Source organism: Anser cygnoides, chromosome 12, assembly GCF_040182565.1.
Source record: "Anser cygnoides isolate HZ-2024a breed goose chromosome 12, Taihu_goose_T2T_genome, whole genome shotgun sequence".
NCBI lineage: Eukaryota > Metazoa > Chordata > Aves > Anseriformes > Anatidae > Anser > Anser cygnoides.
The window spans coordinates 1,437,529-1,463,565 of record NC_089884.1 but is presented as its reverse complement, the minus strand read 5'-3'; the positions used below and the strand labels follow the sequence as shown (position 1 = coordinate 1,463,565).

The 26,037-nt window shown below is 70.0% G+C and overlaps 6 protein-coding genes across 8 annotated transcripts; 2 read left to right on the top strand and 4 right to left on the bottom strand.

Moving 5' to 3' along the window:
* Positions 1 to 981: 981 nt before the first annotated feature.
* Positions 982 to 4,007, bottom strand: LOC106046522 (sulfotransferase 2B1-like). The gene is made up of 6 exons (XM_048075061.2): positions 3,767 to 4,007; positions 2,132 to 2,340; positions 1,847 to 1,973; positions 1,666 to 1,760; positions 1,401 to 1,581; positions 982 to 1,315 (listed from the first exon to the last, which is right to left on the bottom strand). Exons 1-6 carry the CDS (start codon positions 3,903 to 3,905, stop codon positions 1,200 to 1,202), a joined length of 867 nt encoding a protein of 288 aa, XP_047931018.1. The 5' UTR covers positions 3,906 to 4,007; the 3' UTR covers positions 982 to 1,199.
* A 124-nt stretch (positions 4,008 to 4,131) lies between these two features.
* Positions 4,132 to 8,981, top strand: DPEP1 (dipeptidase 1). Of its 3 annotated transcripts, none has more exons than XM_067004311.1 (11): positions 4,132 to 4,727; positions 5,152 to 5,294; positions 6,499 to 6,631; positions 6,712 to 6,844; positions 6,927 to 7,077; positions 7,163 to 7,232; positions 7,389 to 7,565; positions 7,664 to 7,748; positions 7,835 to 7,910; positions 8,065 to 8,200; positions 8,406 to 8,981. In XM_067004311.1, the coding sequence occupies exons 1-11, from the start codon at positions 4,269 to 4,271 to the stop codon at positions 8,580 to 8,582; spliced, it is 1,740 nt and encodes a 579-aa protein (XP_066860412.1). In that variant the 5' UTR covers positions 4,132 to 4,268; the 3' UTR covers positions 8,583 to 8,981. The 3 variants fall into 3 exon arrangements, with proteins under 3 accessions (XP_066860412.1, XP_066860411.1, XP_066860413.1); XM_067004310.1 differs by having other exon boundaries at positions 5,128 to 5,294; XM_067004312.1 differs by having other exon boundaries at positions 4,150 to 4,727; positions 5,147 to 5,294.
* A 741-nt stretch (positions 8,982 to 9,722) lies between these two features.
* Positions 9,723 to 15,064, bottom strand: CHMP1A (charged multivesicular body protein 1A). Its single transcript, XM_067004313.1, has 7 exons — positions 14,947 to 15,064; positions 14,814 to 14,833; positions 13,968 to 14,045; positions 13,254 to 13,400; positions 12,962 to 13,090; positions 12,396 to 12,583; positions 9,723 to 11,664 (listed from the first exon to the last, which is right to left on the bottom strand). The coding sequence occupies exons 1-7, from the start codon at positions 14,951 to 14,953 to the stop codon at positions 11,643 to 11,645; spliced, it is 591 nt and encodes a 196-aa protein (XP_066860414.1). The 5' UTR covers positions 14,954 to 15,064; the 3' UTR covers positions 9,723 to 11,642.
* A 997-nt stretch (positions 15,065 to 16,061) lies between these two features.
* On the top strand, positions 16,062 to 19,586 carry CDK10 (cyclin dependent kinase 10). The gene is made up of 13 exons (XM_048075181.2): positions 16,062 to 16,217; positions 16,516 to 16,588; positions 16,801 to 16,872; positions 16,981 to 17,083; positions 17,203 to 17,284; positions 17,448 to 17,515; positions 17,843 to 17,895; positions 18,023 to 18,092; positions 18,203 to 18,262; positions 18,397 to 18,520; positions 18,600 to 18,739; positions 18,982 to 19,034; positions 19,106 to 19,586. Exons 1-13 carry the CDS (start codon positions 16,122 to 16,124, stop codon positions 19,207 to 19,209), a joined length of 1,098 nt encoding a protein of 365 aa, XP_047931138.1. The 5' UTR covers positions 16,062 to 16,121; the 3' UTR covers positions 19,210 to 19,586.
* Positions 19,587 to 19,977: 391 nt separating this feature from the next.
* SPATA2L (spermatogenesis associated 2 like) lies at positions 19,978 to 21,632 on the bottom strand. Its single transcript, XM_048075191.2, has 2 exons — positions 21,089 to 21,632; positions 19,978 to 21,011 (listed from the first exon to the last, which is right to left on the bottom strand). Exons 1-2 carry the CDS (start codon positions 21,380 to 21,382, stop codon positions 20,073 to 20,075), a joined length of 1,233 nt encoding a protein of 410 aa, XP_047931148.2. The 5' UTR covers positions 21,383 to 21,632; the 3' UTR covers positions 19,978 to 20,072.
* Positions 21,246 to 26,016, bottom strand: VPS9D1 (VPS9 domain containing 1). Its single transcript, XM_067004308.1, has 16 exons — positions 25,838 to 26,016; positions 25,627 to 25,699; positions 25,429 to 25,521; positions 25,184 to 25,346; positions 24,917 to 25,028; positions 24,753 to 24,815; positions 24,387 to 24,439; positions 24,221 to 24,308; positions 23,976 to 24,061; positions 23,419 to 23,882; positions 23,205 to 23,334; positions 22,930 to 23,126; positions 22,768 to 22,849; positions 22,100 to 22,204; positions 21,906 to 22,017; positions 21,246 to 21,383 (listed from the first exon to the last, which is right to left on the bottom strand). The coding sequence occupies exons 1-15, from the start codon at positions 25,949 to 25,951 to the stop codon at positions 21,942 to 21,944; spliced, it is 1,899 nt and encodes a 632-aa protein (XP_066860409.1). The 5' UTR covers positions 25,952 to 26,016; the 3' UTR covers positions 21,246 to 21,383; positions 21,906 to 21,941.
* Between the last annotated feature and the right edge of the window lie 21 nt (positions 26,017 to 26,037).

The following is a 26,037-nucleotide window of genomic DNA, read 5'->3' as shown; positions in this document are numbered from 1 at the left end:
CAGGGGCTGCCCCAGATCCTGCTCCCCACGTCCCCCCCCCCCCAGGGACACTGCTGTCACCCTGTCAGGGTGCTGGCACAGGGCTCCCAGCCTGACCCCATCCACGCGGCCGTGCCTGCACAGAGCTGCCCGTGCCCCTCTCTGGCACACGCTGGGCGCGGGGCTGCCAGCTGCGGGCAGAGCGCGGTGCCCGCAGCGCCCCGATCAGTCGCGTATTTATAGCGCCTGATTCATCCCCCTATAAAGCAGGATAATGGACGTCACCATGGAAACCCAGCGCCTGATGAGGCTGCCGCTGCATTCAGCCCTCGGCGCAGGCAGGGGGTGCCCGGACCCCCTCCAGCATTGCCCTGCACATGCAGGGGCGCAGGGGTCCCCTCGGGCTGGGGGTGCCGGTGTCCCCGGGGGGGGGGGGGGTCCCACTGCCTGTCCCCGCTCAGCTGAGCCCCCAGCAAGGCAATGTGGGCAGTGGGTGCCCTGCTGGCCCTCGCACCTCCCCGGAGCGCTTCGCCATGCTGAGCGAGCAGGGGATGTTTAGTTCACGGGGTTAATTATTCACTTTTCCTGCATTTTATGGGCTTTTTATAAGGCAATTGCCTGGAATGCATCAGGATGAGGCAGGGCCTGTGGGCACACTGGTGGGGGGCATGAGCCCTCGGGGCAAACACCCCACGAGGGGATGAGGCAGTGGGTGCCAGCGGCTGCTCGGGGCACCACGGCCAGCCCAGGGCTTCAGGAGGGGCACGGGCGTGCACCGGGGCAGAGAGGGGCACCGTGGGGCTGGGACCCTGGGTGCTGCTGAAGAAGACACCTGGCAGCCTACCATGTCCCCCCCCGACCGTCACCCACGCCCAAGATAACGTCCCTGGGGATGGGTTCCTGCCCCGATGTGTCCCTGATAACGCCTCGCACTTCCCGGCACCCGGCGCCACCAGAACGGCGCTGCCTGGCCCACACCCCTGGGAAAGCTCTGCTGGCATGGGAATTGCAATAAATATTTATTTTTTCCTGAGTAGGGCTCTGCTCCCTGCTGCGCCGGAGGATGGAGGGGGTCAGGGCCACCGAAGGACAGGATGGCCCTGGGGACACTGGTGGTGTGTGGACGGAAACATCCCCTGGACGGGGCACGGAGCAGCTGCTTCCCGTCGCCACCTCCGGCCCCAAGGGTCTATAAGTTACGGGGTCAGGGCCCCCAGCCCTCACACCATGGACCAGTGGACGCTGAGGTCAACGTCACGCATCTCCTCCTGGTAGACGCGGTTGAAGAGGGCGTTTTGCAGTGGGGAGAAGTGGTCGCGCCAGTCCCCCACCACGCCTGCGGGATGGGAAGGGACCGGTGGGACCGGGGCATGGGACGATGCCGGCACCGACGTGCCCGCCACCCCCCCCCGTCCCCTCACCTTTGCGCATGAAGCGTCCCTGGCTGTGGTCCATGATCTCGCGGGGGATGAGGGTGTAGTTGGCCATCGCGTTGTCCCGCATGGCGGCGAAGCTGCAGTGCTGCTCCAGGGCCTCCAGCGTCTCCGGCCCCAGCGGGCAGCCCAGGAAGGTGCTGAGCCGCTGCGCCGTGCCCCGCAGGTCCTGCGGCACAGGGGGTCAGCCGGTGGGGCTGGGACAAGGGGCTGGGGGACACAGGGCTGGGGGACACGGGGACGCAGGGCTCACCTGGTGTAGCTCCTCATAGGTGACGTAGAAGATGTCCAGGAGCTGCCGCTGGCCCAGCCAGCCCTTGACGTGGTCGAACCAGGAGCCGTAGTGCACTGCGGGGAGCCTGGGGGTGATGCGAGCCCGTGGCCGGCCCCCGGTGTGCCCCCCGCTCACACACCTGGGCTCCCCCAGCCCTTACCAGTGCCCTCGAGGAACTGCTGGAGGAAGGCATCGAAGGAGACGGGGTCAGGCAGGAATTTGGCCAGGCGGTGGAAGTAGTAGAAGGAGACAACGACGTCCTTGGGGTTCCTGGCCACATAGATCACCTGGTGGGGGGACACCGCTCTCAGCGCTGCGGCAGCGAGGGAGTTTCCAGGCTCTGTCCCCGCTGCTCCGCTGCACCCTCAGAAAGTCCCTGGCAGCTGCCCCAGCTGGGGGAAGCCCCAGCAGCACGGGGACCCCCCGCCCGCCCGGCTCCCCTCACCTTGGCCTTGCTCCGCTGCAGCAGGGGGGCCAGGACACGGGCGGGCAGGTGGCTGGTGATGAGGCGGTGCGCGGCTGTGTCCCGCAGCGCACCTCTGAAGTGGATCTGCTCCAGCCAGGGCGCCCGCTCCCAGTTGGGGATGGTCTTGGCCGGCAGCGCGTCCCCGCGGCTGTACAGCAGCGTCAGGATCTCCTGCATCCAAGTGGTGCCTGGGGAAGGGGGCATCAGGGCACTGCCACCCCTCACGGGCACTGCCACACACACCGCGGCATGGCATGGCATGGGATGGCATTGTGTGGCTTGATACAGCATGACATGGCACAGCGTGGCACAGCGCGGCACAGTGTGGCACAGCGTGGCACAGTGCGGCACAGCACGGCACAGCACGGCACAGTGTGGCACAGCACGGCACAGCGTGGCACAGCGTGGCACAGCGCGGCACAGCACGGCACAGTGTGGCACAGCGCGGCACAGTGTGACACAGTGTGGCACAGCACGGCACAGCGTGGCACAGCGCGGCACAGTGTGACACAGTGTGGCACAGTGTGGCACAGCACGGCACAGCGTGGCACAGCGCGGCACAGTGTGACACAGCGCGGCACAGCACGGCACAGTGTGGCACAGCGTGGCACAGTGTGGCACAGTGTGGCACAGCACGGCACAGCGTGGCACAGCGCGGCACAGTGTGACACAGCACGGCACAGCACGGCACAGCATGGCACAGTGTGGCACAGTGTGGCACAGCACGGCACAGCGTGGCACAGCATGGCACAGCGCAGCACAGCATGGCACAGTGTGGCACAGCATGGCACAGCGTGGCACAGCACAGCACAGCGTGGCACAGCGCGGCACAGCACGGCACAGTGTGGCACAGCACGGCACAGCGTGGCACAGTGTGGCACAGCACGGCACAGCGTGGCACAGCGTGGCACAGCGCAGCACAGCATGGCACAGTGTGGCACAGCACGGCACAGTGTGGCACAGCGCGGCACAGTGTGGCACAGCGTGGCACAGCACGGCACAGCACGGCACATCGTGGCATGGCACAGCACAGTGTGGCACAGCACCCCATGGCCTGACTTGTCACAGCACAGCACGGCGTGGTGCGGCACAGCACGGCGATGTATGCCACGTAATGGCCATAGCACGGCTCGGCGCAGCGCAGCACAACATGGCCCGGCATGGCACGGCGCGGAGCGAGGTGGCGCAGAGCGGCAGCAGCGGCGTGGGACCACTGCCCCACTGAGCCCCGGCAGTCGTAACCCCCCCGGGGATGGGGATGGGTTTGGGGTCGGGAATGGGGACGGGGCTGGGGACACAGCAGGGGTGGGTGTGGGGTGGCTGCCTCCACCCCACAAAGCAGTGGGGCTGAGCCCCCTGCCATGGGGCTGTGCCGGGGGGATGGGGGGGAGGCAGTGGCTGTGCAGGGCGGGGGCGCGGTGCCCTCCAGGGCTGGCCGAGGGCCCGGCCACATCCCAGCCACGTCGGCAGCACCAGGGCCTGCTGGCGAGCGGGGGCCGCACGGCAGAGCTCCCCCCCCCCCGCCCCGGTCCCTCCGCCCGGGGGTCCCCATGGCCATCCCCGTACCCCATCCCTGTCCCCCTCCCTGACGCCTTCCCGCCTGCCGCCGCTCACCTGACTTGGGGTAGGTGACGATGACCACGTCGGTGTCACGGAAGGGGAAGGTGGTGGCGAACTGCAGGGACTCCTTGGTGTGGAGGTGCCCGGGCAGGGCGATGCCAGCGAAGGTCTCCGTCACCTCCAGCCGCTCCATGGCCCGGCCGCGCGGGACGTGCCGGGGACGGCCCTTAAATAGCTGCAGAAGAGGAAGCCAGAGCCGGCGGGCGCAGGGCGTGGGGCTGGGCCCCCCCGGCGCATTCCTGGCAAGGGGCCGGGGGCGGTGGCGGGGGCCGGCGCGGGGGAAAGCTGCTGCGGGGCTGGGGGCCGTGGGGCCATCCCCAGGTTGGGGCCATGCCAGGGGGGACACGCGGCCAGACCCACTGGGGATGTGGGGTGAGTTTGGAGGGGCTGCGAGCCCCCCAGCAGGGCCGGGGGTGCTCAGGGCCCTCCTGGCTGCGGTGGCCCAGACGGTGATCCACGTGCCGTGGGGTGCCAGCCCCACACCGTGCCCCATACGATGCAGGCCTCGGCGCCCCACATCCGGGCTCGCTGTGCCGCAGTGGGGGTGTCCCTGCCCAGCCACCCCAGGATGAGGAGCTGGGGCTGGATTTGCTCCACGTGGCTCCTCGCCGCTCCCGCAGCCCCTCGGTGCCGCTCCTTGCCCGCGGCCACCGGCAGGATACACCCCACGGTGGGTGATGGGGCGCGGGCAGGACAGTGCCTCAGTTTCCCCCCGCAGCAGCAGCAGCACCGGTGGCCGTGCTGCCCCACCGCTGCCCCCCCAGCCCTCGGCGTGGGGCAGCCTGGGCACGGAGCTGCGGGGCGCGCTGGAGCTCGGCCACCGCCCAGCACCAAGGCGGGGGCTGGCTCTGGGGTGGCCGGAGCCCGTTCCAGCCCCGCGCGCAGACACACAAGCCGGAAAACGTATTGCACAGCCGCTACTGGGAGCAGCCACCCGAGCGTCCCGGGGACAGCGGTGAGCTGGGGACAGGGGGACAGGGGCAGCGGGCCCTGCCGAGACCCCCCCCCAGGGACATGGGGCACGGGGCTGGGGTGCCAGCGTGGGGCTGGGGGTGCCGGCAGTGGGGAGGCCGAGGCGCGGGTGGGACCGGCGCTTTTCCAGCAGAAAAATCTGCGCTGCGTTACAGGGGCCGGGAGCGTAACCACAGCTATGTCGAGAGGCCCCGGCGCGTCCCCGTGCCACCCGCGCCGTGCTGGGGGAGGCCGTCGCGGTGCCCAGGCACTGCCAGAGCCGGGCACAGGGTGCAAGGGTGGATTTATGGTCGGGGCTCCTGGTTATTGATTTACCATGGGAGGGGAAGATCGGCGAGGCCGGGCAGCTGCGAGCACTCAGCAGACTCCCACGGTGGTGGCAGGACACCGGTCTCATCCCAGAGCAGCCGGCGGCGCCCATACCCACACGGGGCGAGGATAGGATGCTGCGCTGGAGCGTGCTGGTGCTGTGCCTGCTCCTGCCCTGCTCGGCGCAGCAGCACCTGGAGGAGGCCAAGCGCATCATGGCGACCACGCCGGTCATCGACGGGTGAGCGCGGCCCCGCGGCGGCTCCAAAGGTTGCCCAGCCCCACGGCGCACGGGTCCCAGTTCCTGCGAAACTCCCAGGCGCAGAAAGCCCCGCGGCCCTGCCGGGGGGATGCCCGTGCTGTGCACCCCGGGGACACGCGGGGCTGGCCTCGCCGGGGGATCCCCGCACGGTGCACCCGGGGCTGCACAACCACGGGGGATCCCCGGACACCACGCAGCCAGGCCAGGAATGGGGCCGGTGCTGGGAAACGGGGCCAGGCTGCCCCCGGGGGAAGTCCTGCAGAGCCGTGTCCCAAGGGACATTCCCGGTCCCCTGCCAGGACGCCCCGGACGCTGTTCCCGGTGGTGGGGTCGGGTCCTCGGTGGCATCCCCACGGCTCCGTGGGGTGTGTGGCCACCACCTCGCCCGGAGCAGCCCCGGCAGAGGGAGCGGGGACAGAGGAGTGGGAGGATGTGGCGGGGCCACAATGCGGGAGGGAAGAGGTGGGAGCTGGCTCGTGCGTCTGCCCCGAGAACTTCCCCAGAAAAGCCGCTGGGTACATGACGCCACAGGTACGTGACGCCACGTGGTGGTGACATCCCCACGGCGGTGACATGCCCATGGCGGTGACATCCCCACGGTGGTGACATCCCCACAGTGGTGACATCCCCAGCACGGTGACAGCAATGTCCTTCGGTGGGGATGCTGGGCTGCCTCCCCCGGGTGCAGGAGGGAGCCCGGCGGTGGGCGAGGGCTGCGTGGGGATGGGTGCGGGGGGCTGCGCCGAGGGGTCCCAGCGGGGTGACCGCCCCTGCTCCTGGCCTGAGCGGCTTGGGTGGCTCGTCCCAGGGGGCACAGATGGGTGGGAGGAGGGGAGGAGGGACAGGAGGAGGGAGGGACAGACAGATGGATGGAGGGAAGGAGGGACAGGCGGAGGGAAGGACGGACAGATGGACAGAGGGAGGGACAGGCAGAGGGAAGGAGAGAGGGAGGGGCAAAGGAAGGGAGGGATGGAGGGAGGGGTTATGGATAGAGAGAGAGAGGGAGGGAGGGAGGGATGGAGGGATGGATGGATGGATGGGAGGGAGGGATGGGTGGGTGGGTGGGTGGGTGGGTGGGTAGGTGGGCAGGCAGCCAGGGGTCCCGGGCAGGTAGCGGGGCAGCCATCTGGCTGGCTGGACAGACGGACAGACAGCCCCTCACTCCGCTCTCTCCCCGGCCCAGGCACAACGACCTGCCCTGGCAGCTCCTCAAAAGGTTCAACAACCAGCTGGGGCTGCCGGAGGCCAACCTCACGCAGCTGACCGGCACGCACACCAACATCCCCAAGCTGAACACCGGGCACGTGGGCGGCCAGGTGGGACGGCGAGCGGGGCGCGGGCACCGGGGCGGCCCCAGAATGGGGTCGGGGCGCTCACCCCCTGCCTCCCCGCGCAGTTCTGGTCGGCGTACGTGCCCTGCGAGACGCAGAACAAGGATGCAGTGAAGCGCACGCTGGAGCAGATCGACGTGGTGCACCGCATGTGCGAGCTCTACCCCGAGACCTTCGCCTGCGTCGTCAACAGCACCGGTGAGCGGGCGCGGGGCCGCCGGCGGGGGGCAAGGGGCTGCCGGTGCCCGTCCCCGGCTGAGCGCCCGCCGCCCTCCCGCAGGCATCGAGGAGGCTTTCCGGAACAAGAAGGTGGCCAGCCTCATCGGCGTGGAGGGCGGCCACTCCATCGACAGCAGCCTGGGCGTCCTGCGCACCTTCTACCACCTGGGCGTCCGCTACATGACCCTCACCCACAGCTGCAACACGCCCTGGTGCGGGGCATCGGAGGGGCCGGGGGGGTGGCAGGGATGGGGAGGAGGCTGGGGGGGCTGCTCTGATGCTCTGCCGGCCCCGCAGGGCTGACAACTGGCTGGTGGACACCGCGGAGGAGTCGCCCGTGCACCACGGCCTCTCGTCCTTCGGGAAGGTGAGCGGGGATGGAGCTGGGTGCAGTGCCCCAGAGTAGAGGGGGGGGGGGGGGGGGGACGTGGCCTGGGGTCAGCCAGCCCACGGTGCACGGTGTCCCCCCCGTGGGGCTGCCGCAGCCCTCACCCCGTCCCCATCCCCGTCCCCGTCCCTGCAGACCGTGGTGGAGGAGATGAACCGCCTGGGCATGATGGTGGACCTGGCCCACGTCTCAGTGGATACCATGAAGATGGTGCTGAACATCTCCAAAGCCCCCGTCATCTTCAGCCACTCGTCCGCCTACAGCCTCTGCCCGCACCGCCGCAACGTGCCGGACGACGTGCTGAGGATGGTGGTGAGCGATGGCACGGCTGCTGGCAGGGGCACAAGGGCGGGGGGGGGGGGGGGGGTCCAGCAGGGCTGCCACGGGGCTCAGGACCACCTCTCCCCCAGGCCTCCAAGGAGGGGCTGGTGATGGTCAACTTCTACAACCAGTACGTGACGTGCAGTGACAAGGCCAACCTGAGCAACGTCGCGGGTGAGGCAGCGGGCAGGGATGGGAGGGTACGAGGGGGGTGCAGTGTCCCCCTGCCCGCTCAAACCCCCCCCCCCCCACACCCTCAGACCACATGGACCACGTGAAGAAGGTGGCAGGCTTCCAGTCCGTCGGCTTCGGCGGGGACTACGACGGCGTCACGGGGTAACGCGGGCGGCGGCGCGCAGGGACTGGGACGGGGTGGCCCAAAGGGTGAGATCGGGATCGGCCCTGGGGCACCCCCAGTGCCCTGCCTGGGGGGCTGGGGGGGGACACGGGGTGCTGCCGGGCTGGGCTCTGAGCCGCGGGGGTGCCACAGGGTCCCCACGGGCCTGGAGGACGTCTCCACCTACCCGGCGCTGGTGGCGGAGCTGCTGCGCAGGAACTGGACGGAGCAGGAGGTGAAAGCGGCGCTGGCGGACAACCTGCTCCGTGTGTTCAGGAAGGTGGAGGAGGTGAGTGGGGAGCGGGGGGCACGGGGACGCACAGGGCACGGGGACACGGGGACACACGGATAAGTGGGGCACCGGGGTGCTCGGGGACGTCTGGGGACACAGGGCGGCACAGGGACACGCAGGGCAGCACCGTGAAGGTGCCGCGGGGCGGTGCGGCACGCGGGGACCACCCCTCACCGCGGGAACCCGCCCCGTTCCCCCGCAGGTGAAGATGTCCCTGCAGGGCACGGCGCCCCACGAGGAGCCCATCGCCTTCAAGGAGCTGGCAGGGGCGTGCAGGACGAGCTACGGCTACAGCGACACCAGCGGGGCCGGCCCAGCCCCGCTCCTGCCGGCAGCCCTGCTCCTGGCGCTGCCCCTGCTCAGCACCCTGCTCTCCTAGCATCCTGCTCGTGGGTGCTGGGCGCCCCCGGCATGGCCGGATCCTGCCGCACCTTACCCCGAGCAAGATGAAGCCGTGCCTGGCGTCCCGCTGGCTGCGCGCGTCGCCCCCGAGCCCCCAGGGCTGCGTGGTGGGGCCGGCACCTGCCCCGCTGCGGTGACGAGCCACCACGGCGTGTCACCGGCCACCCCGGCACCCCGATGGCACCCCAGCGCAGCACCGGTCCCCCCGGCGTGGCGGAGGCAGCTGGTGGGTGCCCACCCCGGGGCAGCGGCCGGGCTCCAGGCTGCCACCGCACCGGGAGTGAGACATCGCCGCAACACCCGGCCAGGTGGCGGCGGGGCTGCCTCCGCAGGATGCTTCCATTAATCATTAGCGAATTAATTGGTTACTCAATCATCTTCTTAGCAATTTCCTCTCACATTTGGGAACAGCCTGTCTTCAGAGCGGAGGCGGCTTTGGGCACCGGGAAAAACAAGCTCGCGAAGCAGAGCCACCTTCCTGTGGCATTCGCGGCTTGGCTGCGGTGCAGAGCCTGTCTGCCAGGCGCAGGGGAGGGGATGAGCCCCCAGCCCCCCGGGTCGCAGCCGCCGTCGGTGGGTGCTCGGGATGGGAAAGGGCAGAGCTCCTGCGTGGGCATCTCCCCCTTGGCAAGCCCAAGCTTCCCCCCACAAGGTCCTGGGAGAGGCGTGGGGAAGAGCGCAGGGAGCCAGGCGGCCCCAGAACAACGCTGGGAAAAGAACCGGGGAGGGAGGCGGCTGCCTCGGCCCCCCGGGAGCTGGTGGCGGCCACAGCAGGGCTGTGGCAGCTCCTGCTCGTCCCAGTTCCCCCGGCTCAGCCACAGGAAGGGAACTGGTCCCTGCGGGGAGGCGTAGGTATGTGGCACGCAGGGTGTCCCAAACACGTCAGGGGCCTTCCCCTCGGCCGCCCCCACAGGCTGTGACCCCCCCGTCCCATGGGGACAGCAGGTGGGGGCTCCCCTTCTCCCAAAACAGGAGGCAGGGAGGCTGCAGGACCAGGACCGGCCTCTCCCTCCTCCCTACCTGAGCCCCACGGGACCCCCAGTTCTGTCCCCAGCTGCGGTGGGGTTCACAGCCCGGCTCCCCTCTTCGTGCCCGAGCCCCTTGTGCACACCACGACGGCTGTTCAGGCAGTTTTTATTTAAAATAGCAGAAGGTAATCAACAGTGTGTTGGAGAAGAAAAAGGCAACGGAGACAAGCTTAAAAAAAAAACAAAACACAACAACAAAAACCCAACAGGAATCAAGACAGAAACATCACAGGGGAAGAGGGAGTGTTTCCATGGGCCGGGGGGCATGTCCCAGCCCCCAGCCCGGTGCCGATGCAGGGCCAGGTGCTGGTGGCAGCCCTGCTCCGTGGTGCAGGCGCCGTGCACAAGCGGCTTTGCAGCCCAAAGCCCCCTCCCGCTGCCCTGTTGTCAGCCCCCCACGTCCCTGCCCCGGCACACGAGGGCGGAAGGCTCTCTCAGCTAGACACATGCAGCCAAGGCCACTGAACTCAGAAGAAAAATAATAATCCAAACAGCACGAAGTGTTTCTGTTACAAGCACTGAGGAGGTGGCCCCGGCCTGGAGCGTGTCCTGCCCTGTGTCCGTGGCCTGAGCCGGGCCGGGCGCCAGCACCGGAGGTGTGCGGGGGCTGCCGCCCGTCCCCGCGCTTCCCCTGCCCCGCAGACAGGCGCCGAGGCCCCACTCTCAGCCCAGCCCCACGCAGCGGCCGCGTGTGACCGAGAATTCCCACCAAAACTGATGGACGGGAGCTGCCCGCGGTAGCAGCAGCCGCCGCATGCCGCACGGCTCCGCGCTGCGGGCGCACCGGGGCAGCTCCAGCGCTGCGGGGCTGGGCGGCCACAGGGTCCTCACTCACGGCCTGCAGCGAGAGGGCTGAAATTCCTCCTCCTGAGAGCCAAAGGAAGCCTCGTTTCCTTCCCGCAAGCTTCCCACCCACCCGGTACCTCGGGGAGTCACGGGGGAGAAGGGGCGCTGGGAGCACCGACTGCCGCGCCTCCCCCCCAGCCCACCACCAGCCCCCCGGGCACGGAGATGTGGCAAGGTGGGGACAGCGGGGAGGAAACGGCAGCAGGGGGGGACCCAGGGGACAGGCAGATGCGTGCCCAGGAGGGTTTGGCACCCACCCCGGTACGCCCATGCGGCCAGGACGAGGCTGCGGTGCCAGGCACGGACCGGCCCCACAGGGTCACGGCCCCGGTAACTCACTGCCTGCAGCGCTGGGAGGGGGCACGGGCGGATTGGCGGGGCAGGACGAGCGTTTCAAAGGCCACTTCGTGGTAGAGACGTGGGGAGGGTCAGCCTGCCAGGGCCAGGCGAGTCGGCGAGGCGAGGTCTGCAAGCAGGGCCAGCAGGTATGGCTACGAACCGGGCAGCAGGGGCTGGGGAAGGTCGCTGCTAGGCGAGAGGTGCGGCGGCGTACCCACGTACCTTCCTGCAAGGCACAAACCCCACAGAAACACCACTGCCCCGCGGGGAGCGAGCCCGCATCCCTCCTGCTGCAACACCGAGGGCACAGCTGCTTGCTGCGGGCCCCCGCCGGGTGCTGCCCACAGCTGGGAGGCCCTACAGCAGGTAGCAAGCGTGCTACGCACGGAGGAGGCAGGCAGCCAGCACCCCAGGAGACGCCACAACCCACCCCCAGAAGGATTCGTTTAGTGTTAAATCAGGAGCGGCACGTTGCATCAGGAGGCGCCGCGAGAAACCGACAGCGAGCCTCAAATGAAGAACACCCTAAAAATCACCCTAAAATCAGAACCAGCGAAGCATCCGTCAAGCCCAGAGAAGGGCTGCCCTTGCTCCATCCCCCCCTGCCGGGATCTCTGCCTGCTCCGGTCACCGTCGCACCCCAAAAGATGTCTGCGGGGAGGCGGGCAGGGCTGGGGACGTGCTGCTGCAGGAGGGGCCGGCCCTGCCCGGCCAGCAGGTCAGAGCAAGGACATAACGGGCAGGGGGGAAGGAGTCCTGGGTCCCTCCGTCCCCACACACCATACAACCAGTGTGGCAGCAGTCTGCAGGGGAGGCGGGAGACCTTAATTCCGCAAGGCAGCCAACCTGGAAGGGAGAGAACAAGAGGGAAGCGGCATGAGAGCAGCCAGGAACGGCCGCCAGGCAGGAGGACTTAGGAGGCAGCACATCCAGGGCACGACTCTGCCTCCCTCCAGCGGCGGAGAGGCAAGAAATCCTGCCCCGGAGCAGGCAGCCCTGACAGCCTGCAGGAAACGCACAGCGTCTGTCGTCAGCGCAGCTATTTTGCTGCAGAAATGGGGCTCCCAGCTCCTCTCGTGGGTACCCCGTGGCTGCAGCCGCTTGGTGCCTCCCCCAGGGCAGCACGGGGCCGCTGCCACCTCGGTGCCGTCGCGCTGAGGGACCCCGGCAGCAGCTGCGTGGGGTGGGAGCGGGGAGAGGAAGCCGATCGGCTCCTCCTGGGGCAGTTCCAGCGAGACAGCCTGTTCCCGGAGCTGGCTGCAGCTGCGTGAGGGCGAGCACGGAGCAGGGGCAGCCGGCTCGGTGCCGGATCGAGGACAGCTTGCTGCCAGGTGCCAGCAGCCGGCCCCGAGCGGCCACCTTACCTGCCTGCGCCCTTCCCGGGCCTGGCCAGGTACCCAGCAGGGAATGCCTGGCACACGCTGCAGGGCTCTGGCTCGCCTGAGCTTTACAGAGGAGCTCAGCACCCACTCGGCCAACCACGACGTGCTAATTCATGCCTTTCATGCTGATGGGAGACCCCCGTGAAGAATTCAGACTGCCTCAGCGCGAGGCGAAGGACCCGGCAGAGAACCAACCTCCGTGACAGCTGGTCCTCCTGGGAGCGCACCGAGCTCTCGCCCACCGCCGAAGCGCCCTCGGGGAGCTGGCTGAGCTGATCCATGATCTCCAAGCCGTTCTCCTCGGCGATCTGCACGATGAGGCTGTCCACCTGCTCCTGCGGCGTGGTCAGGGTGGTGGCGGAGCTCATGGAGTCCTCCATGACCTGAAACAGAGACAGCCCGTCAGCCTGCCCCACAGGGAAAGTTGCTCGGTCCAGCACGACTTCTTCCCCTCGAAAATCACACCACAGACCCCATACCACCGCTGCCCCTGCGCCAGAACGGTCCCCATGGCCTCAAGCCTGACAACAAGGCCACGGCAAGGGGTTGCAAGGCCCAATCCTCCACAGCCCCATCTGCAAAGCCCCTGGCTGGGACAGCAGCCTCCCTCCTCCCTCTCCTCCCCTGCCACTTTGCCTCTTTGCGTGGCAAAACCCTCCCCTGCTGCGCAGCAGGGCCGTGGCCTGCCCAGCCTCTCTCATGTGCCAGACACACAGGACAGTGCCCGTCCTCCCGCACCCCCCGAGGCCTCCTCCACTTACCGACGTATGAACATCCAAATTCTGAACCTGCTGCTCGAATTTATCCATCACAGCAGACACTTTCTGCAGGTCCATGGAGCTCAGAGCCTTGTCCAGAGCCTTAGTCACCTGAGCCATGTTTTTGGTCACCTGCAAGAGGAGGAGATTGCTTTGTGGGTGCTGCCCAAAAGCAAAGTCATCGCTGCTGAGAGCGAATCCCTGGCACAGAGCCCTGGGCAGAGCGCGGCCAGGGGTGCCACACCAGGGCGCAGACCACCCTCAACGCCCCACGCTCGAGAACAGAGGCCCTTACCCCTTTCATCGTCACGGCTGTCTGCACCTTGGAGGCCACGGCATCCACTCGGGAAGCCATGCGGAGCCAGTTCAGCCCCTCGTTCTTCTTGCGAATGGCATTCTCCGCGTAGACGCGAGCACATTCCACGTTCTTCTGCTGAAGGGCCTGGAAAAGCAAAGGGCAGCTGCTTGCCCCAAGACTCCACTCCACGTTTACGAACCAGCACGATCCATTTCTGCCTGACAGGCCTCCAGCAGGAAGCAGCTTCGCTGCGACCCCTACAAACACGGAGCACGCCCTGGGAACGGAATTAAATCCTTCTCGGCGTCACAGGGAGGCACCACACACGCCCAGCAGAGCCGACATCTCAGCATGGGACTTACGATCACAGAACCCCCTGTGCTGGAAGGGACCCACCAGGGTCACCGAGTCCAACTCGCGGCCCCGCACGGGACCCCCCAGCGATCGGACCCGATGCACGCTGACGCCCACACGTTTCTCAGGCTCCGTCAGCTCGGTGCTGTGACCGCTTCCCTGGGGAGCCTGTGCCCCAGCATGCTCCCAGAGAAATAAAAAACATTCCTAAAGCCTTCTGAGGCCAATGTTCTGCGACTGCCGGTGCACAGCAAAGCCCGGAGAGCTTTCCCCGTCCCTCGATGGCACGCAGCTGGCAGGGCACAGGAGGAGGCAGGGCTGCCGGCACCCGTGGCTCTGTGGCAAGCTGCCACCCACCTTTTTGACCTTAGCTTGCTCCGCCTTGGAGTCCTTCTCAGCCTTTTTAGCGAGCTTCTCCAGCTGCTTGGCCGTGAACTGGAAAGGAAGCGGGGGTTAGCGCCGGGACACAGCGGGGAAGGCGGCGGCAGCAACCCGGGGGCCTAGGAAGCGCCCCCACCTCCACAGGGAGGGCTGCTCGCAGGGGGGGCAGCACCCTGGGGTGCTGAGCAGCTCCCCGGGTTAGAGAGGGACCCACAGGGCCACGGGGGGGGGGGGGGGGGTAAAAAGGGGGGGGGAGTTAAAAAAGGGGGGTATAAATGGGGGTTAAAAAGAGGAGGTTAAAAAAAGGGGTTAAAAAAGGGGGGGTTAAAAAAAAGGGGTTATAAAAGGGGGGGGTAAAAACAGGGGGTATAAAAGGGGGGGTAAAAACAGGGGGTATAAAAGGGGGGGTAAAAACAGGGGGTATAAAAGGGGGGGTAAAAACAGGGGGTATAAAAGGGGGGGTTAAGAAAAGGGGGGTATAAAAGGGGGGGGAAAAACAGGGGGTAAAAACGGGAGTAAATGGAGAAGTAAATACAGGGGGTAAAAAAGGATGGGTTAAAAGAAGGGGGGCAAAAGGGGGGGGCAAAAGGGGGGGGCAAGAGGAGGGGGGGCAAGAGGAGGGGGGGCAAGAGGAGGGGGGGCAAGAGGAGGGGGGGCAAGAGGAGGGGGGGCAAGAGGAGGGGGGGCAAGAGGTCCCTGTCCCCCCCCCCAAGGGACCCCAAAACAGCCCGGACTGCCCCCCCCCGCAGCACGAACGCCGTTACCGGCCCCTGGGCGGCGGGCACGTCCCGGGGCTGCCGGCGGGGTCGGCGCCGCGCTCACCTTCAGCTGGAAGAGCGTGTCTGCGGGGAGACAGCGGCCTCAGCGCCCCGCCGCACCGGGAGCCCCCCGGGGCCACGACAGGGCCGGGCCCGGTGCGGCGGGGCCTCCCCCCTTACCCCCCCCCGGTCCTTACCGTCCATCCTGCCCCGCCGCCGCTTCCGGGTGCCGCCGCCGCCGCTTCCGGGCTGCGCGCGCCGCCTCCCGGTGGGGGCGGCCCCCGGTGGGGCGGGGCACGGAGGTGGGGGGGGGCTGCACCGGGGCTCTGCGGGGGGACCGGCCCCGGGGCTGGGGGCAGCGCGGTGACCGGGCCGGGCCGGGCCAGGGCTGGACCGGGACCGGGGCGAGGCGAGCCCGGTGCCGCGGGGCCCGGTGCCGTGCCGGTGGCCCGGCCGTCAGAAAGGCCCCGGGGCCCCGACGGCAGCCATGGGGCAGGCGCTCGGCAGGGCCCTGCTTGGGAAGGGTAACGGGGGCTCGGCGGGACCGTGCGCCCTGGACAGGGACGGTAACGGGGACAGTGACGGGGACACGGACACGGACACGGACACGGACACCCCCCGGTGCACAGGGAGCTGCCGCCCGCCGGGGTCGCCCGTCACCATCTCGACCCCGTTTGACTCCCAAGAGGGAAACAGCTTTTCCCAAGAGGGAAATTTTATTTCCGGACCCACTGCCCGGTGGGTGCGTGCCCCCGAAGCTCGGAGGCGGCCGGACCTCCCGGCGGGCCCCACGCAGAGCGGGGCGGTCCCGGTGCTCCCGCCGGTGCCGCTGGGCGCCGTGAGGCTCCTCACAGTGACCCCTCACGCACGGCTTCCCCCCGGTCCTTTTAGACGACGAGAAGAGCCCCGCTCCCGCCCCAGAAATCATCGTCACGGCGCCCTCGGAGGACGCGGTCCTGACGGTGGTGACGGAGCACGCCGCGGGGGCGGCTGACCGGCACCGGGAGCACGGCCCGGGGGCTCCCCGGGAGCTGTGACCGGGGCTCCCCACGGCCCCGGGTCTCAGTAAACGCCAGTGCTGGGCTCAGACCGCGCCGGGTGCGAGCGCTGCGGGCCGGGCCCGGGCACGGCGGGGGCCTCACGGCGGGCAGGGCCCGGAGCCTCCGCCGGGCCGGGCCGGGCCGCGCATAGCAACCGTTGCTAGGGCCCCGCGCGGGGAGGGCGGGGGCTGCGCGGCTGGGCGGCACTGCGCATGCGTGAGGCGGCGCCGAGCGGCACTGCGCACGCGTGAGGCGGTGCCGAGCGGCACTGCGCATGCGTGGGGCGGGCGGCGGGCGGGAGGGCGCATGCGTGGGGCGGGCGGCGGGCGGCCATGGCGGAGGGCGGCAGCGCTGAGGGGGAGCTGGAGCCGCTGCGCTTCCCGCGGCTGTGGGCGGACGGCTTCTTCGAGGTGCCGGCGGCAGAGAGGGTGAGGGGACGGGGCTGCAGGGTCCTGAGGTGGGGACTCGGGGGGCGCCGGGCCGTGAGGTGAGGTGAGGCCCCGGGCCCTGAGGGGGGGGACCCGGGCCCTGAGGGGGGGGCCGGGGGGCACCGGGTGCAGGCCGGGGCCGTCCCTGCAGCGGAAGGGGCCGGGGCAGCTCCGCCGCCCGCCCGGTGGGGGCAGGGCCGGGGCTTGGCGCCAGGCTGCCGTCGGGCAGTGCCTCCCTCCGCTCGTGGGAGGCCGCCCCACGGGCAGCTCCCGCCCGTGACCGCCGCTTTGGTTGCAGCTGGGGAGGTGCCGGAGCGTGAAGGAGTTCGAGAAGCTGAATCGCATCGGGGAGGGCACCTACGGCATAGTGTGTGAGTGCGGGGCTGGCTGGCTGCCCTCCCGGCCCGGGATGGGGCTGGTTCCTGGGTGGAAGGACGGGCACCTGCCCTGGGAGCGGAGCGTGCTGGGCCGGGGGGCAGCGGGACAGGCTGGGTAGGGGCTCAGTGGTGCCAGTGCCCCACCGATAATTGGGAATAAAGCCAGGGTTTGCCTCCTGGTGCTGAGCGCCTGGCTGCTCTTCCAGACCGTGCCCGGGACACTGTAACAGATGAGACCGTGGCACTGAAGAAGGTGCGGATGGACAATGAGAAAGAAGGTAATAGAGGACCAGGGGAGCCGTGGCAAGGGTGGCTCCCCATGCAGACAGCAGTGCCCGTGGCCCCTGCTTGAGGCGCTCATGCAGTGCGGCTCTCACTGTCCCCAGGAATGCCCGTCAGCAGCCTGCGGGAGATCACCCTGCTCCTGGAGCTCCACCACCCCAACATCGTGGAGCTGAAGGAGGTGGTCGTGGGGAACCACCTCGAGAGGTGAGAGTGCCCCCTCTGTCCTCCTGTCATCTCCTGCCCTCCCTGCTCTTCAGAGGCGATGCCTTCCTGGTGCTCCAGCACACGCCGTGCCTTACCTGCCTCTCTCCCATCTCCTCCAGTATTTTCCTGGTAATGGGCTACTGTGAGCAGGACCTCGCCAGCCTTCTGGAGAACATGCAGACACCTTTTTCTGAGGCTCAGGTAAAGGTTGGGTCAGGCTCTCAGGGATGCCACCCGTGAGAGGAGGCTGCGACTCCAGCCAAAACACCCTGGCCACCAGCGTGGGTTCCCTGTGCCTTGCAACCCCTGCGGTCCGCCTGGTGCTGCTCACACAGTGGGTGACGCCGCTGGCCTCTGCCTCCAGGTGAAGTGCATCATCTTGCAAGTGCTCAGGGGCCTGCAGTACCTGCACGAGAAGTACATCATCCACAGGTGGGAGCCGGGGGAGAGGCATGGTGGGGAGGGGGGACCGCTGGGAGGCAGCCTGCAGAGCCCTCGAACTGCGGGGCCGTTCCTCAGCTCCTGTGCCCCTGCCGCGGGAGCAGGGAGCGCCGTGTGGAGAAACTGGGTGGGGGCGTGGGGCAAACACTGACGGGCAGCGTGGGAGCCGTGGCAGGGCGGGCACGGCGAGATGCGCTTCTCTCAGTGACCAGCCAGCTCGGGGGCTCGGCGTCTCCCCAGGCTCCCTGGGGAAGGGCAGGCGTGGGAGGAGCCGCGTGTGCAGGGCGGCGCTGACCGGCCCCTCGGTGTTCCTGGCAGGGATCTGAAGGTGTCCAACCTGCTCATGACTGACAAAGGCTGCGTGAAGATTGGTGAGCCCCTGTGGTTCCCCCGGCGGTTCCTGCTGCGGATGTGCCTGCAGCTCTCCCTCTGCTCCACGAGCAGCCGGAGCGCGGAGCTCGCCTCCCCCCTCACCTCGGGCCTGCCCCTCTCTTGCAGCGGATTTCGGCCTGGCACGTACGTACGGGATGCCGCCGAAGCCCATGACCCCCAAAGTCGTCACGCTGTGGTGAGTGCCGGGTGCGGGGCCCCGAGCTGTGCTGCCTCGGGGTGACACGGGGCGAGCCCTGCAGGGGGCAGCGGGGGGGCTTCCTGCAGACCTGCCCCTTCCCTGCGCAGGTACCGAGCGCCCGAGCTGCTGCTGGGGATGACGACGCAGACCACCAGCATTGATATGTGGTAAGGGCGGGGAGGAAGGACAGCGGGGGCCGAGGCTGGCTGGGCGGTGCCGGGGGGGTTCACGGGAGGCAGGACTGCAGGCACACGTGGGGATGGCGGGGCTTCTCCTGCCACCGCTGGCTCCTGCGCCGCAGGGCCGTGGGCTGCATCCTCGCCGAGCTGCTGGCTCACAAGCCGCTGCTGCCGGGCACCTCCGAGATCCACCAGATCGACCTCATCGTGCAGCTCCTGGGGACGCCCAACGAAAACATCTGGCCGGTGAGGGCTGTTCCGCGGGCGCTGCCCTCCCTGCCCGCCCTCCCTGCCTGCGCCTGACGCTCCGCACCCCTGCCCTCAGGGTTTCTCCAAGCTGCCCCTGGTGAGTCAGTACACCCTGCGGAAGCAGCCTTACAACAACCTCAAGCACAAGTTCCCCTGGCTCTCGGAGGCCGGGCTGCGTCTGCTCAACTTCCTCTTCATGTACGATCCCAAGAAGCGGTAAGAGCCAAGTGCGTGGGCAGGGCTCGGGGCTGCTGGTGTCGCTGTGCCCGCGTGGTGGGGACCTTCCCTCGGGCTGGGGGCAGCTCAGCCCCGTGGGCGGGTGCTGGGGTGGAAACGAGACCGGGGAAGAGCGTGGGCAGGTTTGGGGACCAGGAGAGCCGGCCACCTGTGAGGGCGAGGGGAGGCAGCAGCGCGTTCGGGCCGGGAGCAGAGCTTGCCGCGTGCCCTTGTACCCGCAGGGCGACGGCGAAAGACTGCCTGGAGAGCTCCTACTTCAAGGAGAAGCCCCTCCGTAAGTAAATCCCCCACCAACCAAGGACTGCGGAGCTCGGGCCCCGCTGACCCACCTCTCTGCCCCCCCAGCCTGCGAGCCGGAGCTCATGCCCACCTTCCCGCACCACCGCAACAAGCGGGCAGCCTCCACCAGCGCGGGCACCGAGAGCCAGGCGAAGCGGGGCAAGCCCTGAGCCCCGGCCCGCAGCGGGAGGTAACGGGAGCTCGCCACGGGGGCGGCTGCTGCCCCTCGGCAGCGCGGCGCTGGTGCTGGCGCCCTCCTGGGACAGCCCCGTCAGCCCCGAGGGGGTGTGGTGCCGGGGGGGGCTGCCCCTGTTGGCAGCGCTGCAGGTCCTGCGCTCAGCCCCGCGGGGAGCCACTCGCACCAAAACGTCCACGGGCTGCCAGAGCCCGAGCTGTGACCCCATCACAGCACCGGTCCCCTCCTGGGGCTGGGAGCGCAGCCCCCAGGTGGGGTTCAGCCCTGCGCCGCCTCCTCCCTGGGGGTGGAATGGGGGCACAGCCTGGGGGGGGGGCAGGAGGATGGGGGGAACGGGGCTTGGTACAGAGACACGGGGGGGGGGCTGGCGGGGCCAGCCCTGGGCTGCGCGGTGTAACCCCGACTGTGCTGTCAATAAAAGCAGCTGCAAACGTCTGCGGTGTGAGCGAGGTCCCTGGGGCAGGACCCAGGCAGGATGCGGCCCTCGCCCTCCCCTGCCCTGCCCAGGGCTGAGGGTGCCCAGCTCGGCCTCCCCCCCCCAGCCTGAGGCAAGGCCTGGCCCAGCCGTGCTGCGAGGCGAGAGCTGCTCCTGGGGGGTGGCACCGGCGTGGAGCTGGCCCCAGCTGAAGCCCCCCCAGGGACGAAACCACCCTGGGGACAGCGCTGGGTGCCCAGTCCTTCTCTGGGGGGGTCCTTGGGCCGTTCCTCCCCGCTCCCTCCCTGGCAGACAAGACCAGCGTGCCGCAAGGCAGCCACCTTTTACTGGGATGCACGGAGCCGTTTACAGCAGCAGCTGGAGCAGGGGGCCCGTCCCGCTGCGCCCCCCCGGGGCCCCTGCTAGGGCCGGGTGCTGGAGCTGTCGGCCAGCAGCATGTCCACCTCTGTCCGCTGCAGCCAGAGGCGCTGCTGCCGCTCGCCGCGCAGCTCCTGCCCGCGGTGCTGGCTGCGGCAGGCCCTGCCGGCCGCGCAGGTGCCGGCGTGCAGCTGCTGGCAGGTGGTGCAGCAGTAGGCGGGCAGCGCGCCCTGGCGCAAGCAGGAGTGCAGCTGGTAGCGGGGCAGCTCAGGGGCTTCCTGCGGGGCACTGGCGGGCGCCGCCTCGGCCTGGCTGCCAGGTGGGGGCTCCCCGGGGGGCAGCCAGGTTGGGGGGAGCGCCTGGGGGCTGCCGCCACCCCCCCTGAGCTCCTGCTCCAGGAAGAAGCGAGGGGAGGAGGAGGAGAAGGAGGAGGAAGCGTCTGGCTTGGGGATGGTGGGGAGCAGCTCCCGCCCGAGCTCGCTGTGTTCGCAGAGGTCCCAGCTCCTCCCGAGCACGTCCTGGGCCTCCTGCAGCCCTGTAGGGTCCCTCCACAGCCGGGAGCTCGGCGCTGGGGGGCTGAGGTCCTGCTCCCCGCCGTCCCCGGGGCTCTCCGGCATCTCCCGGTACAGATCCACGTCGTCGTCGTCGCAGGCGGCCGCCGCCTCGCCGCCTCCCGGCACGATCTCCCGCAGCATCTCCACGCAGGCCTCCGCGTCGCGGGCGAGGCAGCGGGCCTCCAGCAGCTCCTCGGCGCGCGGCCGGCGGGGCCGCAGCCGCTGCAGCACCTCGGCCAGGATCTCGCACTCCAGCCGGCAGGCCAAGAAGCCGCAGGCGGCGGCGGCCAGCTCGGCGCCCGGCGGCCGGCGGCACACGGCCAGGCGGTGCTCGTCCCGCCGCACGTAGCCCAGGCGGCCGAAGCTCCGCAGCAGGTCGGCTTCGGGCAGCGCCGCCCGCAGCGAGTGCACGTAGGCCCCCGAGAAGGTCTGCAAGGAGAGCGGGGTGACGCCGGGGGGCCCGCTTCCCCTCCCCGGGACCCCCCAGGCCCCCGCCGCCCGCCCACCTGCACGGTGCCGAACTCCTTGCGCCAGGGGAAGAGGTAGAGGTTGAGGGCCGCCCGCTCCAGCAGCTCGAAGGCGGCCGCCAGGCCCCGCAGCGCCGGCCCCAGCTCGCGGCGGCCCCGCAGCCCCCGGGCCAGGAGGGCGCCGGCGTCGTCCTGCAGGGCCCGCAGCAGCCCCGGCTCAGCCCGCAGCCGCTGCCGCAGCCTCTCGGTGAACGAGGGGTCGGGGCAGGCGCCCGCGCGGCCCCGCTCCAGGCTCCGCCGGTACTCCTGCCGCACCGCCGGGCCCGCGCACATCCTGCGGGAGCCCTCGGATCAGCGCCACCGGGCCCCTACCGGTCCCGGTGCCCCCGGTTCCCCGCCGCAGCACCAACTCGGATCCCGCCCCGTGGCCCCCTACCGGCCCCGGTTCCCCCCGGTACTCCTCCGGTTCCCCGCCGCGGCACCGCTCCCGGCCCCGGGTCCCGCCCCGTGGCCCCGCACCGGCCCCGGTTCCTCCCGGTGCCCCCCCCCCGGTTCCCCGCCCCAGCACCGCCCCCGGGCCCGGTCCCCCCTGATCCCCCCCGCCGCACCGCCCGGTCCCCGCCCCGTGGCCTCGCCCCGGCCCCGGCCCCGGCTCCGTCCCCCCGCCCCGCCCCGGTTCCCCCCCCCCCCACCCCGGTCCCGGTTCCCGCTCCCACCTGCCCGGCCCGGCCCCGCGCCCCTTCCGCTTTCCCGCGCCCCGCCCACCGTGACGTCACGCGAGGGGGGCGGAGCCCTCCCGGGGGTGGGGGGGGGAAGCTCCGCAGCGCCCCCCCGCGGGCCCGGCCCCGCCACTTGCCGGGGAGGGGGTCCCGGGGGGGGTCCCGGGGGCGGCTCAGGGCAGGGTCTCCAGGTAGGCCAGGGCGCTGCGCAGGGACGTCAGGCAGTACCCCTCCTCGCCCAGCAGGCACCTGCGGCACGCGGCGTCACCGCCCGGTGTCACGGCACCCCCCCCTCCCCGGACCCCCCCCCCCCAGCCCCCGAGCCCCCTACCCCTCGTGGATGAACTCCTCCAGCGCCGCGCACTCGGGGAGCAGCTGGGGCAGCCCGCTGCGCAGCGCCGCGAAGGAGACGAGGGGCAGCAGGTCGTCCGCACCGCTGCCGGCGACACGCGACCTCAGGTGGGCCGCCGGGCACCGGCACCACCGGCACCCGGGGGCACCAGCACCCAAGGACACCGGCACCCAGGGTCAGCAGCACCCAAGGACACCAGCACCCAAGGACGCCGGCACCCAAGGACGCCGGCACCCATGGTCGCCGGCACCCATGGCCACTGACAACCATGGCCACTGGCACTCAAGGACACCAGCACCCATAGTCACTGGCACCGATGGCCACCATTACCCATGGCCACCAGCACCCAAGGATGGCAGTACCCTTGGTTACCAGCACCCAAGGACAACAGCACCCATGGTCACCAGCACCTATGGTCACCGAGCACCCATGGCCACTGACAGCCATGGCCACTGGGCACCCATGGCCGATGACACCCAAGGACACCAGTACCCATGCTCACTGGCACCGGTGACCACTGTTACCCAAGGACACCAGCACCCATGGCTACCAGTACCCACAGCAGGAACCAGCAGCCCTGTGGCACCAGGGAACGCCAGCCCCGCTGCCCCCCAGGCCGGGCGCCCCTCTCGCAGCGCCGTACTCACATGGTGCCAGAGGCGGGGGCCCGGCTGTCGCGGGCGCTGCAGTACTCCTCGGCGCACTCGCAGATGCTGCGCAGGGCTCGCACTGCGGCACAGAGCAGGGTGCTGAGGGGCGCCTCCGCTGCCCCCCGCGCACCCCAGCACGCCCCCGGCCCGGCCCCGCACCGATGCAGTCCAGCTTCCTGCGGGGACACGTCTCCAGCGGGATGAGGCGCAGGTCCTCGACGGCGGCGCCGTAGGCGGGGGAAGAGCCGGGTGCCGCGGGGAAGAGCCGGGAGGGCAGCCCCATCTCGGCGGGGCTGGCGTTGCGGTGCCGCTCCATGCTGTGGGCCAGGGCCGCCTCGCGGGGCCGGTGCACGCTCCTGCGGGCAAACAGTGGGGACTGCTGGGGCAGGGGGGCCAGGACAGGAGCCCCCAGCCGAGCCTCAGTGCTGCCGTACCTGTAGAGGGCCAGCAGCGGGGCCCAGAGCGGGGGGAAGAAGGCCTCCTCGATGCAGGCCAGGCACTGGTCCTTGCCAGCGGCGGTGTTCAGCCCCTCGAAGGCCAGCAGGGTCAGGGACAGCAGCCTGTCTGGGAAGGAAGGAGTTACGCAGCTCGCTCGGCTGGGCACAGCAAGACCCCGTCCCCCTCCCGCATGCCCCGTCCCCCCCTCACCGATGGCATTGTGGATGTCCCGCACGACGCCCTTCAGCTGCTCCTGCAGCGACGACGCCTGCCCGGGGCCAGCGAGGGGCTCCCCCAGGGGCCAGTCCTCGGGTGACGCCAGGAACCGCTCCAGGTCCTCGAAGGAGCTCTCCCGGGGGGCCTGGGGTTCCCCCTCTGTCCCGGGGGCGTCGGTGCTGCTGTCGGCGAGGGGCGCGCTGGAGAGGCTGTGCCGCAGCTCGGCCGGGCCGTGCTCGGGCACCGAGAACATGCAGTGCAGGCTGCGGGAGGCTCGGAGCCGCCGGCCCCCCGGCTCCGCAGGCAGGGGCCCCCCAGCATCCAGCGAGAGGAAGGCGAGGCCGGTGGAGGCCACGGGGGCGGCCTCGGGGCTGCTCTGGCTGACAGCCGGGTACAGCCGCGTGTACACCGCGCACTGCAGCTTGCGCAGAAGCTGGGCAATGGGGTGCTCGGGGAAGCTGGAAGCAGAGGGACAGGGGTGAGGGGGGTACTGGCAAGCAGCTGCGCCCCCCCCTGGCTCCAAGCAGAGCCCCCTGCCAGCCCCGCAGTACCTGAGGAGGCAGGAAAAGAGCCCCGTCACCAGGGACAGGTCTGCCGGGCTCCTCTTCAGCCTGGCCTTCCACTGCCGCGGCCAGTCCTGAGGGAGCGTCCGTGGTCCATCAGGAGGGACAGGGGGGGACAGCACCTCGCCCTGCCCCATAGCGTGGTGTCCTGCCCCACAGCACGTCATCCTGCCCCACAGCACGTCATCCTGCCCCCACGGCGCCTGTGGCAGCAGCCTCCAGCGCGTACTTACGTGGTCCTGCTCATACTCGAGGATGGCGGCATAGAGCGCTCTCTGTTCCTGCTCCTCGGGGGTGAGGGCCACGCTGCTGGAGAACCTCCTGGGGGTGCCGTGGGCCCAGGTGAGGGTGCATGCAGGGAGGCCTCCATGTCCCCACTGCGACACCCGGTGCCCTCACCTGTTGGCCGCCTCCTGCAGCCGCAGCCGCCGCTCCTCCATTTTCCGCTGCAGCTGGGCCAGGGCAGAGTCAAGGCTCCGGAACTGCAGCAGCCCCGCGCCAGCCCCGCTCACCCAGCACAGCCCTCGTGTGGCTGACGAAACAGCAACCACAAGCACAGGCCGGGTGCGTGGGGTGGCACGGCGGGAGCCTCCCGGGACCCCCGTGGTGGCTGAGCGGTGCCATGGAGGCAGCTTGGACAGGCACAGCCTGCGCCTCTCCCACCTCGGCCCCCCAAACCAGCCAGGAACGGGACAGGACTCAGACCCCACATCCTGTCACAGCCCCCAGCCCCTGCTCTGAGCTCTCTCCCAGCAGCAAGGATACAGTCTCCTCCCGTGCCTTGGCGATCACCAGGTTCTCCATCATCTGCCGCTGCAGGGACAGCGTCTGCAAAGCGATGCTGCGTCGGTGACGCCCGACAAAAGCCCGGGTGCGGGACCCACCGCACCCAGCTGCCGGCAGCCACCACCCCCTTGCTCCCCGCTTACCAGCGAGGTTTTCTGCACGGCCTGGCTGGGGTTCAGCCGCGCCACCCGCGCCTCGTAGGCAGCCTTCAGCTTCTGGTTCTGCAGCGACGCCTCCTCCAGCGGCGTCAGCTCCCTGCGGGGAACCAGGGGCGTAGGGGTGACCCCGCACACGAGCCAGGCACCGCGGCCGGCTCAGGGCTGCCCCGTTCTGGACCCAGCAGTGGGGCTGGGCGAACGCTGACCCCACAGCCCCTGCTCCCAGCCCACCACGTCCCCATCCCCACGCACTTGCGGGCTCCCTGCGCCTCGGCGATCTGCAGCTTCTGGAAGATCTCCGGCGGCAGGAAAGGCGAGAGCTTGCCCCCTTCATCCGAGAAGACCCTGCGGTGCCTGGAGACGGGAGCGGGCCCCCCGCCGCGCTCCTGCGGGGCCGGTATCACCTTGGCTTTGCCTGGGGAGGGCAGGACGGGTCCAGCCACCCCTGCCACCACCCCTGCTCTCCCCCCTCGTCCCCTGAGGACCACCGTGCTCACCCAGCGCGGCCGCCAGGGACTTGACCCTCTCCAGGCACTGCTCTGCCAACTTCAGCATCTTCGGGGTGTCGGGGCCGAGCCCCTCGCCCCCATCTGCGCAGAGGAAGGGGGGGGGGTTGTAGGGCCGTCATCTCCTTCCCCACCCGTGTCCCCTTCACAGGGGCGGGGGGACACAACAGGGGCTGGGGGGTGGGCTACCTGTCAGCGCCGCTTCGTCCTGCAGGGCCTGCGAGATGAGGGCGATGCTCTTCAGGTACTCCACGTACGCCTCCTGCCGTAAAAATAAAACGGGGGTGAAATAGGGGTGCTAAAAAGCCCTCGGGGGGGGACACGGGGGTCCGGGGGAGGAGGGGGGGGCACTCCCGGACCCCCGTGTCCCCCCCCCCCCCTTACGGTCTCCGGTGCTCACCCTCGGCCTCCCCCCGCTGTCCATCTCCAGAGCCCCGCTCGCCGCCCTCATAGCGGCCTGCAAAGCCCGGCCCGGCCCGGCCCCGCCGCCTCCGCCACCCGCCGCCGCCGCCATGGCGGCCGGAACGCCCGGAGAGCCCCGGTACCGGCCGTGTGTGTGTGTTGGGGGGGGGGGGGGAGGGAACCTAAACCGGGACGGAC

Bases quoted from the DNA above. Each gene is read 5' to 3' on its own strand.
- LOC106046522 (XM_048075061.2), bottom strand. From the start codon at position 3,905: ATGGAGCGGCTGGAGGTGACGGAGACCTTCGCTGGCATCGCCCTGCCC. The intron at 1,974-2,131 runs GTGAGGGGAGCC...TCCCCCCACCAG, and splicing joins TGCAGCGGAGCAAGGCCAAG to GTGATCTATGTGGCCAGGAA. The intron at 1,582-1,665 runs GTGAGCCCTGCG...CCTGTGCCGCAG, and splicing joins CCTATGAGGAGCTACACCAG to GACCTGCGGGGCACGGCGCA.
- DPEP1 (XM_067004310.1), top strand. From the start codon at position 4,269: ATGCAGGCCTCGGCGCCCCACATCCGGGCTCGCTGTGCCGCAGTGGGG. The intron at 7,911-8,064 runs GTAACGCGGGCG...GGGGTGCCACAG, and splicing joins GACTACGACGGCGTCACGGG to GGTCCCCACGGGCCTGGAGG. The intron at 8,201-8,405 runs GTGAGTGGGGAG...GTTCCCCCGCAG, and splicing joins TGTTCAGGAAGGTGGAGGAG to GTGAAGATGTCCCTGCAGGG.
- CHMP1A (XM_067004313.1), bottom strand. The intron at 13,091-13,253 runs GTAAGGGCCTCT...CTCCTCTTGCAG, and splicing joins CAGCCGTGACGATGAAAGGG to GTGACCAAAAACATGGCTCA. The intron at 11,665-12,395 runs GTTGGTTCTCTG...TCTCCCTTCCAG, and splicing joins GAGGACCAGCTGTCACGGAG to GTTGGCTGCCTTGCGGAATT.
- CDK10 (XM_048075181.2), top strand. From the start codon at position 16,122: ATGGCGGAGGGCGGCAGCGCTGAGGGGGAGCTGGAGCCGCTGCGCTTC. The intron at 16,873-16,980 runs GTAATAGAGGAC...CACTGTCCCCAG, and splicing joins GATGGACAATGAGAAAGAAG to GAATGCCCGTCAGCAGCCTG. The intron at 18,740-18,981 runs GTAAGAGCCAAG...TTGTACCCGCAG, and splicing joins ATGTACGATCCCAAGAAGCG to GGCGACGGCGAAAGACTGCC.
- SPATA2L (XM_048075191.2), bottom strand. From the start codon at position 21,382: ATGTGCGCGGGCCCGGCGGTGCGGCAGGAGTACCGGCGGAGCCTGGAG. The intron at 21,012-21,088 runs GTGGGCGGGCGG...CTCTCCTTGCAG, and splicing joins AGGAGTTCGGCACCGTGCAG to ACCTTCTCGGGGGCCTACGT.
- VPS9D1 (XM_067004308.1), bottom strand. From the start codon at position 25,951: ATGGCGGCGGCGGCGGGTGGCGGAGGCGGCGGGGCCGGGCCGGGCCGG. The intron at 25,029-25,183 runs GTGCGTGGGGAT...GGTTCCCCGCAG, and splicing joins GAGGCGCAGGGAGCCCGCAA to GGAGCTGACGCCGCTGGAGG. The intron at 24,062-24,220 runs GTAAGTACGCGC...ACGCTCCCTCAG, and splicing joins TCGAGTATGAGCAGGACCAC to GACTGGCCGCGGCAGTGGAA.